Raw genomic sequence first — 13,112 nt, forward strand, 5'->3', positions numbered from 1 at the left:
ATTGTGGGATACTGTAATCAACGGCGCTGTTGTGCTCTAACATTATTATATGCTAACATATAATACATGAAAAACAAATAATTTTCAGTTTTCCTAGCAGGATTTGGATTCAGAACTCTGTTTCTCTCTAAGCAGCTCAGTAAGCACATAAGGACTAGTCTGCTGCTGCAGTTTAGTGATTTTTTCTGTCTTCATTTACTGAACAGAAAACAGATAAATCATGCCAACAAAGATCCGAACATGCTTTTTAATAACAGTCTTAAGAGCTTAATATGGACTCTTCTCCAAGAACACCTAAGACTACCTTTAGCCTAATCCTGCTTTTACTCACAGAAATATTTGCATGATTTCCTTGAGACTGAAAAAAAGAAACTGGAAGACTGCCCATTAAAGCTTAGTTTTATAGTGTGGTTTATCAGAAATAAATACTGAAATGGTCTTCATCCAAGGTTTCCAGGACTGACTAAAGTCAGGAAAGAAAATCCATACTGACGTTTAACCCTGGTTTTCAACCATTCCAACCCTGTGTTTTAGCTAATGCAGTTCTCAGATAAAAGTACATTTCCCTCCATTCCAGCTATGTAAAGACTTTAATAAGGCAAACAATTTGAAATCTTTAAAATCAGTTTCATTACAGCCTTTATAAATGTTATGCAGTTCCTCACTTTTTATGTTAGGACTTAAAATACTGTAACGTAACATTTAATACAAGCAACTGCATAAAGACAAGACTTATCACCCTACTTGATAAGCTAAATGCTCATCACCAAAGTTAAGTACAAAATGAAAGTTAAATGTGTTTCAGTATGGTAGTGCTCTTCCAAGTTTCTGTTTAGACAGACACTTTCCTCATATCATGGCATGTCTCCCCAGTACACACACCCCTGATTCAAACAGTTACTCATAGCCTGAACATAAAGCATAAAATACACACTCAACCCAGTCTTCTTCTGCATGTAGTCTTGTTAAGGATGTTTATGTGAGAACATATACAACTTCGAGAAGAACAGGGTTCAAGCTTTTTTTTGCAAAGCACTATAAGTGCTATATATATAAAGACTTCTAAGTGAGAGTATCTTTCTTTGTGACCGTACTGTATTTCCAATATTTATAAATTGTTTCTGAGGAACTATAAAAGCAAGAAATAAAAATAGTGACTAAAAATATTAAACAGCTTCCTATGAAACTTTAAAACCTGTTCAAGTCCTGAGTATTTCCTGAATAATTTTTTCTTCCAGTCTGAATAATTATTCTTCATTTTCATCTGATTCCATATCTATTTGGAATACCTGTGGGGGTGTGGGGGAAGATAACTAATTTTTTTCACAAGATGCCATCAATTAACAAACTGAGCATTCCTATCTTTCATTTCCTTCCCTTAGGAACAGACACATAATAACAGATTTCCTGCTGAACTATCTCTGTCTACTTTAAAGGAGATAAACGATTGGTATTGCTTAGGTAATGGCACCGAATACGAACAAAGTCCATCAATATAAAATAGCCTTATTCTCTTACAAGACCTGTGTGGTCTGGGACAAAACCCCAAAGGACCATGACTCCATTAATCCTGTAGGTCTTAGACTCTTAGAAATCTGAAGCTGCACAGACAGTGATTTTTCTCTCCAATAATATTATTTGTATAAGCTGTATTTATATTTCATTCAACAAGAGCTAAATGGTATTGCTAACACTTCCCTTAAAAGACTCTTCAGTAGAGTCAAAGACTGACCTCTGGATATCATTTTACACTAAGCAGAAATTATTTATCTAATTTTCTGACAAAGGAGGAGGAAAAAGGAAAGAAAAAAATATGATCTGTGTACAAATGGAATCAGAGTGACTATTATCACACCAGCATCACAAAAAAAAATAATAACAGTAGATTTCTGGACCCCAGAGTCTTTAACAAACAGCAGGGAAAATGTCTTTGTTGCAAATGAAAATGAACTGAAATTCTGATAAGAGTTTTTGTTCCCATTTAGGCTAGTTTGGAATTAACATCGAACAAAGGAAAACCTGTTTACTGTTTCCTTTAAGGCAGCTCTCGCTAGGTGACCTGCAGGTTGCAGCGGGCTGCAGGTTGAAATCTGTCTCAAAACGTTTTTAGAATGCCCAGTCAGACAGATTAGTCAGCACTTAAACTGGTCAGCATACTAAAATAATATTTTAATGTGAATCTATTTGGCCGTGCAAAGAGATTTATTCGTCCCAGCTGGGCCATACTTCAAGGCACAATCCATATTGTCCTTTAATATGTTCTTCCTCAGACCGTTATTGTCCTTTAATTGTAGAAGAATGACAAAGTGAAAACAGAAAAAGACCTGTGATTTTTTCAAACACAGCTAATGCTAAAGTTTCAGAATAACTGTTTTGATTTTAAAAGCCACAGCACTATTAAAGCAGTTATCCAAAATGTAGTGCTACTAGCCAGTATAATCCTTTAAATCAGTCAGGAATCAAAAAGGGATCAAATTTATATATATGTGTGTGTGTATGTGTGTGTGTGTATGTTTTTTAATTTAAGTGAGAAGCCAATTATGTAAGTGGGTTACTTGAAAAAAGTTGATAAAAAAACATTTAAGGGAAGCTGCATATTCCATTTTGTCGATGTCAAAGTCGAAGAGCATCATCAACTCAGCAACTCTGGCTAATGAGGTCCGGGCAGAGCAAGCCTTATAGAGGAATCTTTCAGAGAACTACTTTGTAGCCCCTTCCCAAGTTCCAAGCCATTCTATTACAAATTTGGAACAGGTGAAGATTTTATTGCAGGTGACTTATTTTTTAATGTTGATGATGTCAGCCTACAAACTTCACTTTACTTATGCTAAAGAAGAGATGAAGGGAGTGAGTTTTGCGCTTGCTTGGCTTACGGAAGGAGCTTGACAGTGGCTTGAAGGCAGAAGGCACTGCTCCCTTCCCTCTGGCATAGCTTCCCACAGGCTTCCCCAGGGACTCCCTCAGCACAAACCCAGGGTATTGCAGGACACTCGATGCCCTCTGCCTTTAAGTGAAGGGTTCAGGACAATTCCCGTTCACCAAAAGTAAACATCTTTGGCATATTGTATGTGTTTGTACTATGCTAACGCATCTCCCTTCCAAACAAGAAACACTGCATCCAAGAGAGGTACTGAAGTAGTGACACCATGACTCAAGTATTTGCTGATCAATCTCTCAGTACTCAGAAGATACTCATTGCTCGTTCTGAGTGATTCACAACAGCAGAAAATTATACTTCATTCCCTAACCATGCAAAGACACAAAAAGACTTTTTAATGCAAACATCAGAGTTGCAAATCTTCACACTCTTCTGCTTAAGTTTGCCCTTCACACAGATATTTATGTTGTTGGGCATGATGCATCTCCCTTCATGCATCTGATTAAGGATTTCCTTAGAAACTTATGATATGTTAGCTAAATGGTCACATATTTTAGGATAATCAAACGTTAATATTTCTGAGATCTCAAGTACATTTGACCTTCTCCAGTTCTGTTGAAATCAGGTAACTGTAGGAAAACGAATCTATTCATTTCTCAGGAACAAAAAATTGATGATGGTAAAGAAGAGAAAGGCAAGGACACACCGTTACATCATTTATTCACTTTCACAATACCATTCAGTATCATCTTTCCAATTACTGCTGTTCACAGAATTAACTCTTTGGATACTGATACTCATATCGAGGAATATCCTGCCAGGAAATGGATTATTTTTTTTATTATGAAAGTACCACTAAATGTGAAAACAGGTATCAGAAACTCATTTATATTTTTACTTTTTAAAATGTTGCGAATTATTGTGAAATGAGAAGATTTGCATCTTTTTTTTATGCTTAGGCTTTGGGAAGCACTGAATAGAAAAGATCTCCTTCTGGTATACTTATCATGAATACATCTATATGATATAAAAATTATGGCTTGAAGAATTCCTGTGAAATTACATGTCCCTGAAGGTACACACAGGGCTCAGGAAGCTGCTTCATCCTGTGTTGTAATTCCTCATCCCAAAATGACTAACCCCTTAATCTGAACAGAGATTTTACTGTTTAATACAGCTCCACAAACCACATACTATTACCTTAGAAAAACAAACTGTGTTTTCAAATAATGGTGAGATGATAAAGGTCCGTGACGATGCACAAAACATTTAAAGGGCTGACAACAGCCTGCCAGCATAAATAGCGTGAGATTAGGCTGCAGGGGCAGCCACAGTAAGCGCTGCAAAGATGCTGAGCTCAGTAAGCTTGTGTCAGGTTTGTTTGATGCCCCTTAGTTGAAGGAATGCAAGATCCTAAAATACTTCAAAATCAAAAGCTGGCACATAAAAGGCATCATTGCTTTAATTTCATAGCACTCCAATCCCCTCCAAAAAAACCAACAAAACAAGCAAGACAAAACTCAAAGCTATCAAACAGGAAGGAAAGAAAGAAGGAAGGAAAGAAGGAAGGAAGGAAGGACAGAAGAAGAAAGAACTGCAGGTCTGTGAAGAGGGATTTATGCAAATGATTTATAGCCTGATTTGTGTAGGTGACTAAAATGTATTATATTATAAGAAATGACAGCAAATATTCTGACTACCAGAACTTGCATTGACAAGGTTGTGCCATGACCTTTTGAACACAAACTGCTAAAACCCTATCTAGCTTCAGTATCTCTGTAAAATGGTGTCCTAGCTGAGCACTTGCCTTGTTTTCTACTCCTTTCAGTGTTTCTGAGACCAACATCACTGAGTTTATTGTTTTCTCCTTGAATGACAGAAAAGTAAGAGTTTTAGCTTCAGGATGGCTGGGTTTTCAGGGCTGAGGTGTTTTTTTGTCTAGCCTATTAAAATGTATAGGTACCCTCGCTGCAGCTTGGTCAGTATGTTAGCAGTAGAGTGATAATTAGCCATTTGTTTATGCCACAATGAGCAAGAAAAGTAATACCCTAAGGCACTCCAGTATTACTGTTAGGCCAGTGTGATTTTTGAGGCTGAAGGCTGACTAAGTTCTTTCAACCAAGTTATACTGTAATCTTACAAGAAATGCAATGCCTATTATGTCTTATTCCTATAATGAAATAATTATACAAAACCAATGAAAATGAGATGTACTTAATAATTCTCTGGGTAAATCCATGATATAGATATGACAGAAATGACAGGGTATCAGAAAGCTCCATTTGTGCCCATAATTCTCAGGTAATAATTGTAACAGTGCCATTTGTTCCACTACAGCTGGTCTTCTGTGGATGATTTTAAAAGCAGCACTAAATTCTGGGCATATTTCTGCATTTAAGCCAAATATTTGAGCACGGTCATTTTTATGCTACACATTTTCAATGGAGTTACAGATAACTATCTATTAACAGCTAATCTTGTCGCTTTTACCCTGGATCTCAATGGATTTCAGTGGGAAGTTTGTCAAAGTTAAATACTGTTTAAGTGGGATCAAGTTTTTATATATGCCCCGACTAAAAGAGAAAGCGCCTATATTAAGTGATCTTTAAAACCAAAAAATGGTGGTTTGTATCTCCCGCTACTGTTATTTAGTAATTTCTACAATTAATATTTAATACAGTGAATTCTTTCTTAGTTTTTGTGACATACAACCTGTTTTATACACAGTGTGCACCATAATGGATATAACTGGGAAGTGAGCATTAATTTATACTGAATGCATTTCCATTTCGATTTCCATTTTAAAAATACTTGCTCAGAGTACTTTTAAAATTACCCATATTTTTAACTAAAAAACTAAGAAATATTTACACCGGCAGACATCACATGAAATAGTTATTAATCCTTCAGTTTTCAAGGAGATGGCAGAAATGTGTTTGGGGACAAACTTTTTAGCAGGACCTGTTGTGACAGGAGAAGGGTTAATGGTTTTAAACTAAAAGAGAGTAGATTTAGACTAGATATATTGAAGAAATTTTTTACAGTGAGAGTGGTGAAACACTGTAACAGTTTGCCCAGAGTGATGCTAGATGCGCCATCCCTGGTAACAGAGTTTTGAGCAACCTGACCTAGTTAAAGAGATCCCAGCACATTGAATGGGGCTTGGACTAGATGACCTTTAAAGGTCCCTTTCCAACTCAAACTATTCTATGATTCTGCGAAATAAGACACACCAGTATCTAACTTCCTTGTAACTGTAGAAAAGCCAAAACACAGAATTTGTTCCATCTCATAATACCTGGTGATATTTGCTTGAGACTTCAAAAGTACCCATGGGGCTAAACGAGATCTGCAGGGCATACACAGTATTACAATGACAAAACCTAAACTAATGTAAATTGTTGTTGTACTGCTGAGGTCTCAGCTAATGCTAACTCCTGATTTACATCATTAACTTTACACATCATAAGTAATTTGAATCAATAAACACTGTGGCTACCTCCAGACTTGCACTCAGCCACAAATTCCTCATCAGACTAAAACTCACACAAAGTTTATTTTGTTGGACAGAGGCCTGTGTCGTGCACATTCATGTTGCAAGCCAGGACCAGGAAAAAGGATGAAATTCCCAAATCATGCAAGCCTAGGTTTTGCCCAAGAACCCTCCTGACTACTGTATGGACACAGTAAGTACGTTGTGAGGAAAGGCATGTTCAACCACAGCCCCTCATCAGTAACCCTTGTGAGGAAACTACACTGTCAAAATTGGCACCAAAACCACCAAAAGACGTTTCCTGTGGGAGTGCCTGGACCACATGGAGCAATGGCTAGCCATGTCACATAGGATGCCCCATCTCAGAATAGCCAGGTCACCGTACTCCTACTCGTGGCATAAGATGACCTAAGGACAAGGCGAACAGCATGGTACATCACCAGGGCTCTGGGCAGGAAACGCACTGCAGTTTAGCTGCACACAACTTTCAGTGCGAACACATGACACAACACTGTGCACAGAAAAAAGAAGCCCTTTACAGGCATAAAAGTACAATCTAATTTGATTTACACAAACCAAAGAAAAAAGAGACAGAGACCCTTCAGAAATCAGGAATAATGTTGAAAATATGCTAGCAAGAAATTATTTTTAGGTAAAAAATACAAACCCATTCATTTTCCTCTTAGTTTGCTTACAATGTCCAAGACAGCGCAAGAAAGAATGAACAATTATAATCAAAAGAATGAACAAAAACATGAAACTTACATATGACGTAATAATCTTTGTTCTTCTGAAATTCCAGGCCCCAGAGATTAGGACTGAACTCTTGAAACTTGATGGTAAACTTAACATCTTGATCTGGCTTGGCACAATTGAGTAGAGGTGTATTGTCCTTTTTAATAGCACAGCTATCTGCTTGGTCTTTATCAACCATGTAGACCTTATAATATTCATATTGACCAACAGTTTTAGAGTCCACCTTTGGGCATATAATATCCAGTTTGTCTCCTATCTGTGGATATAGTACCAATCCTTGTCCAGGAAGGAATCTAAAATGGGAAAAAAAAAGGGGGGGTAGGGGAAGAGAAGAAGAGGGAAAATGTGAGACACTTGATAAAATCTCATGCAGAAAAGTAGCAACTGCAGTGAACAGAAAGGAACAAACACAGTTTCCAAAACCAAAATGACAGACTGAGCAAACCAAATCTTAATAGTTTAAGCCTAACTCAATATCAATAAGACGTTTATTTAGATCTTGGAAATTAGAGATGGATTGAATCTTATAGTCCTTATCCCAGTTGTGGGAACTCTAGCAGGTTTTACATCTCTCTCTGGCAAGCACTGCTATTTTTTCCACATTTGGCATGTAGAGCACCTACTGCAATATCTGGTGGGCTACAATTTTGTTTTTCCGCTTTGATAACAATTCTACTATTCCTGCACATATTTTGCTAATGTTGGACATGGGAGAATGACAAGAATAATCTTTCATACCCCTTGAACAGCCAAGTGGGACAGGAAACAACTTAGATTTTAAGAGTTAACAACATATTAAGATGCTGATTGATATTACTAGTATAACACAAAGGAACATCAGTCACTCAGCAGCATCATGCTTACAGACCCAGAATGGGTCTGTAACAGACCCAAAGACCACACATGCTTCTGGTAGAACACTTATAACCAAGACAGTGTGACCGCTACACTACAAGGATTTCTCTTCATAAACTCCACCATTACTGTCATTATTTTAGCTCTTTTTTGATTTTTTTTTTTTTTTTGCTAGAAGTGAAACGCAGGTGTGCTTCTGCCTTAGTATGGGAACACTTATTACACAAGCAGACAGTGAGCTTTAATGTTTACACTTAGGCATAATATTGTATCTTTCTGCTCATAATAATTAACAGGCAAACATCAGCACTTCATGAAAGAAAAATATAAATAATTACTTATAGTATTGATTAATCCACAAAATGAGGAGCTTTGTTCTCACAAAGACAAAAGCCACAGCAAGTTTGTTTCTCTCTCCATTAAGATATATTTGTTCCAATTAAGGCCAAAAAGTGCATGTTTTAGAACGACAGCCAACAACACAACGTACTCGAATGCACAGACCTAAAAGACTGACTTTCTTTCCTCTTTCTCCTGCCTGCCAGCCTTTTCTTCCTTAATGGAAAATCGGCCTGAAAAACCGACCGAAACAATTGTTGCCTAATGAACACCCTTCTCCAAGTGCTAGCATTTAAACAACACACGTAGTAAATCCAGCTTATTCACAGTCAGCTTTCCTGGAAAGTTTAAATTAAGAGTATTAAGATCCACACAGAACAAAGCTGTAGGCGTCAGTCAGTGACCTCCAGCCTCTGGCTTGGCGAAAGAAGCCACCAGCAGTAGTGGTGGGGGAGAACTTACTAAATTAAAAGATGATGCAACGCCCCCCAAATTTTGCTTGCTCCTATACAATTCAAGTTTATGATCTGTGCTAATTGAGCAGGATTATTTTCACTCACAAAGCCTGTGTAAGAATTATATTTGTTATGAAGCAGCACGTAGCAGGACAAAGACATGTAATTACAGATTTAGGGAACTAGAACAATGAAATGTTATGGCAAGAAAAGCGACTGTTGATGTATAAATTACTGCACTCTTTTGTGCCGTGCAGTGTAATTTCCAGACTGCAGAAACTGGGCTTGGCCACGGCTGCTCAAAATGAGATTGAAGTGGAGATGGGGCAAAGCTGTGCTTCCTCCCCCTCCAGTTTTCAGACATGCCAAAGGAATGCAGTGACTACCACTTCCTGAAAGCTGAAATGGCGAAACAAATGGGAATGTGGAAATGCATCTTCGGAGTTATAGGCCTAAAGAACGACGACCAGATGCAGGTGAAGATGCGGCACTAAGGGACATGGTTAGTGGTGAACACAGCAGTGCTGGGTTAACAGCTGGATTTGATGATCTTACAGGCCTATTCCAACCTAAATGATTGGTTCTGTGATTTTATGACTGAGGGAAAGACCAGTTCTGCAGGGGCACCAAGGAAAGGTGGGCAGGAAGATCTCAGTCTGCAAACATTCCCAAGGGAGCAGCTCGTATCCTGATTTTGGCTCTCCTTGGGGATCAACTCTGACCAGGCGAAGGCAAAGGGACAGAGCTTCTGAGCCAATCTCCATCATCTGTGATTGACTTTACCACCTTGTCTGACTATAGTCCCATTTTAACTTTGCTCCTGTGCAGCAGTGTTGTACATTAGGAAGATGTCAATTATGCACGCCAGGACAAAGGATGGTCACTGTATGATCCCACTGCTGAAAATATTTCTTCTTGCCAGCAATTCTTCTTCACATAATGGGAATGTTTAATATGAAACACATGAGATTTCAGAGGACTGCATCTTTGCTTTTGAATTAATCAATTTAGATTTCCATACATAACAAATATAAAATTTGTAAGGTTAGATAAATGCACTTGTTTTTCATTATCAATAATATGACCTAAAAGCTCCTCTGAAAAACAAAAAATGCTGATTCCAATTTTAGACTTTGTGTATATACGTGAAACAGCCACATACTCCATGCAGACTCTGAGCACAAACAGGATGAGTTGAGAAACAGCATGCCAGGCAATCCTCAGAAATAGCTACAGGAGAGAAAGCACACTTGTGAGCCTTGGCTAAGTAGTCAGGAATTGCCCCATAAAAGGTAGAGGACAGAACTACCCCCAACAGAAAACTAAAACTACATTTTACAAGAGCTTTAAACCAATGCACTTGTTAGACTTTATGGCAGGGGAATATTCTTGCTATGACTCTGAAGTCTGCACAGTTTTAGAACTAAACTCAGTAAGTCTCCTTTCACTTGAGTGTCTGAACTTGCAGGATCTAACGCTGATAGGATTAGGGAAGAAAAAAGGTTGAAAATGCAAGGATTAATCTGAGAACCTGACTGTATTGAAATTTTTTCCAGTTTGTAGTTTTGATCGTGACCTTTGCAAGAGAGATATTTTACAAATTTACTTTCCTTATTTTCTCACAACAACAAAGCATATGCATGGAGATAACGAAAAAGTTTCACCTTACGTATTTCAGTTTGACAACAAAACTTACAGTAGTTCATTAGTAGTAGTCATGATTATTATCCCCATATCCCTATATACTTTTGCTACTGTAGTTTTTCTAAAGACTTTAAGTAAATAATTCGCTGGGTACTAAGAATTTTCTGAAGCTATTTATGAAATGTCAGGAGGATTAAGACTACTGTTTTATGATCCTATTTTTGAAGACCTTCTATCTGAAAAATAAAAGAAAGGACAACATACATTCAGCATTAGTAGAGGTTACAAAACTTTTAGGATTAATCCTGAATCTTTATTTTCACAAGTGTTCATGTAGCCTTAACTATTCTGGAGTAGCATCAACACTGATGAAATGTTTCCAGGATGGTGACTATAAAAATCAGGTTAATGAAATGGCTTAAAAAGTCTGATCAGAATGTGCCTTCAACTAATTGAAAAGCTTTTTCCCCATCAAAACAGAAATATAATAAAGATGGAGCAAGAGGTTTACAGAATCTTGTGAGTGATCCTGAGGAGGCTCTGTTGCTCCAGTGGTGGCTTGGGGCAGTGGCATGCTCTCCGAGCAGTCAGGATAGCAACAGTACTGGAACTGCTGCTGTCTAAAAAAAGCTAACTTTCTAATTTTCTGAGTTTCAGCTCTAAATATTATTTACTGGGAAACTTACATACCAATATAGGCCCCTGTACCCCACTAGAAACTTAGGAGAGAAGCTTAGCGAGCTTCCCAACTCATTTCTGTCAGCACTCAGATATAGCAAGACTTTTAGAGCATTTGAAAAATCCTGCTCACAATAAATAATCCTGGTGCTTGCTGTGAGAAAGCACAGAAAAGTATATTAAGTACCATATAAGCTGTACGATGAAATTCATGCACTTTCTGTCTGGCACTTTTGGATACAGATGGTACTTTTACTGTCAGCCCAAAACTGGTGTATTGTGGGCGACATTTGACATCTGTGAAAAGCCCATGGATGTGAATCCCTCCCACATGTCCAACTAATCATGTAGCTTATCAAGTTATATCAACCTGCAGAGTTCCAAACATTTTTTGAAATAAAAGTATTTGACCAAAAAGTCACATGACACACAAACAGAAAACAGGAACAGAGTATCTTGTTCCCCACTCACACCAGAGCTACAATGATTTTCTCTACCACATTTATTTTAAGGCCCAGCAGCAGTTCCTGGCACTAACATACCCTTACTGGTCAAAGTCCTCATGAAGTTAAATTTGATTGTAAAATTTTATAAAAACATAAATTTTGCACAGTTTCCAACTAATTTCTTATGAATCTTGTTACTGTTCAGAGAAACTTAGCACATTCAAGCATATTAAATTACAAAGGAATTTTGCTTAATGATAACCACTCAAACCTGTCTAATCTCATAACAGCAAATTCTCAAAAAAAAAAGAACCTACCCACACTCTTATTCACTGAGAGTATTCTACCATTTCTTACTACACAGTCATTTCTGAAATTGTAAAATTATCAACAGATAAAATTCTTAAACAGTTTTTGTTAATCAGTATTGACTGATGTAACCAAGTGTTTTGTCAGGCTTTTTCCAACTTCCAAAACCATACACACACATAGATATATGTACACATACTATAAATATAGATATGCACACTTAGCTGTAATGGTATTCTAGTAATTGCAAAATAAACACAATTTTAGAAAGCGTGTTACTACTTGTTGCAAGTCTTGTATATTTAACTGGGAAAACAGTGCCAAACTTCTGTGCTTTAATAACTTACCTGAACTAATTGGTGTAGGCAGTTAGCTTTAAATTAATGTCCAAAAATAACCCTAAAAATGTGAACAATCAAGACACTTCTTAAAATGCAGCCTGAAACCTACTGTTGGGGAATCCTACCCACCTAACTTTATGAAGTTTAACTACCAGCCTGATTATAAAGTTATTAATTGAAAAGTTTTATTAAGGAAATGTCATGAATACTAATAACACACTATGTTAGTCCGTTACTTGTAAAACTGCAAACTGAAACAGAATACAGAATGACATTCCACATACAAGTCCTTACTATTTAAAAAGAATGGTTATTAAATAGTTTATGTATTCATCACCTTATTTTTGAGAAAATAACAACATTCACATTTTGAATATCACTTTATCCACAGGAGAAATATTTAAGCAAGGAAAAAGTCCTAACCAGCTTGATGCAAACCAAATAAAAGCTTCGAGAAAAAGCTAATGATTTCAGTAGTGGGCTAATTATGATGAAAATCAGTTTACTGATTCCCAAAAACACTGAACTGAATCAAATTCAAAAACATAGACCAGAGCTCTCTGTAAGAGTCCTTTGCTCTATACAAAGCTTTCGCATTAGTTTCTGTCATACTCAACATCGTATACAAAGATATGCCATGTGGATAGAATGTAGACACCCAGCTGTAAACATGAAACGCCTTTTTAGCAGAAGCAGTGATTTTATAGGACTCATCTCACTCCAATTTAAATGGATTAAGTGAACATGAGTTCAATGAGAAGAGGATCATTAACTGCTGTGGACAGACAGAAAAACAAACTTCATCAAAACAAGATTAATATGGAGTCTCAAAATGGGTATGTAATTTTGTGAAAAAGAAAGGCACTATGCTTACGTGAAGTCTCTGCAAGAAAAAATACCATGGAGTGACACAGCAAG

At 37.1% G+C, this 13,112-nt stretch overlaps 1 protein-coding gene across 1 annotated transcript in view; it reads right to left on the reverse strand.

Annotated features, from left to right (window-relative positions):
* The window catches only part of EFNB2 (ephrin B2), a 44,953-nt gene that overhangs the window by 15,309 nt on the left and 16,532 nt on the right, over window positions 1-13,112 (reverse strand). Inside the window, exon 2 of the mRNA XM_017816624.1 lies at window positions 7,137-7,420. Coding sequence (XP_017672113.1) covers window positions 7,137-7,420 — 284 coding nt within the window. The remainder of the gene's footprint in view (window positions 1-7,136; window positions 7,421-13,112) is intronic.

The sequence above is a fragment of the Lepidothrix coronata genome, unplaced genomic scaffold, assembly GCF_001604755.1.
Source record: "Lepidothrix coronata isolate B3197 unplaced genomic scaffold, Lepidothrix_coronata-1.0 Scaffold57, whole genome shotgun sequence".
Lineage (NCBI taxonomy): Eukaryota > Metazoa > Chordata > Aves > Passeriformes > Pipridae > Lepidothrix > Lepidothrix coronata.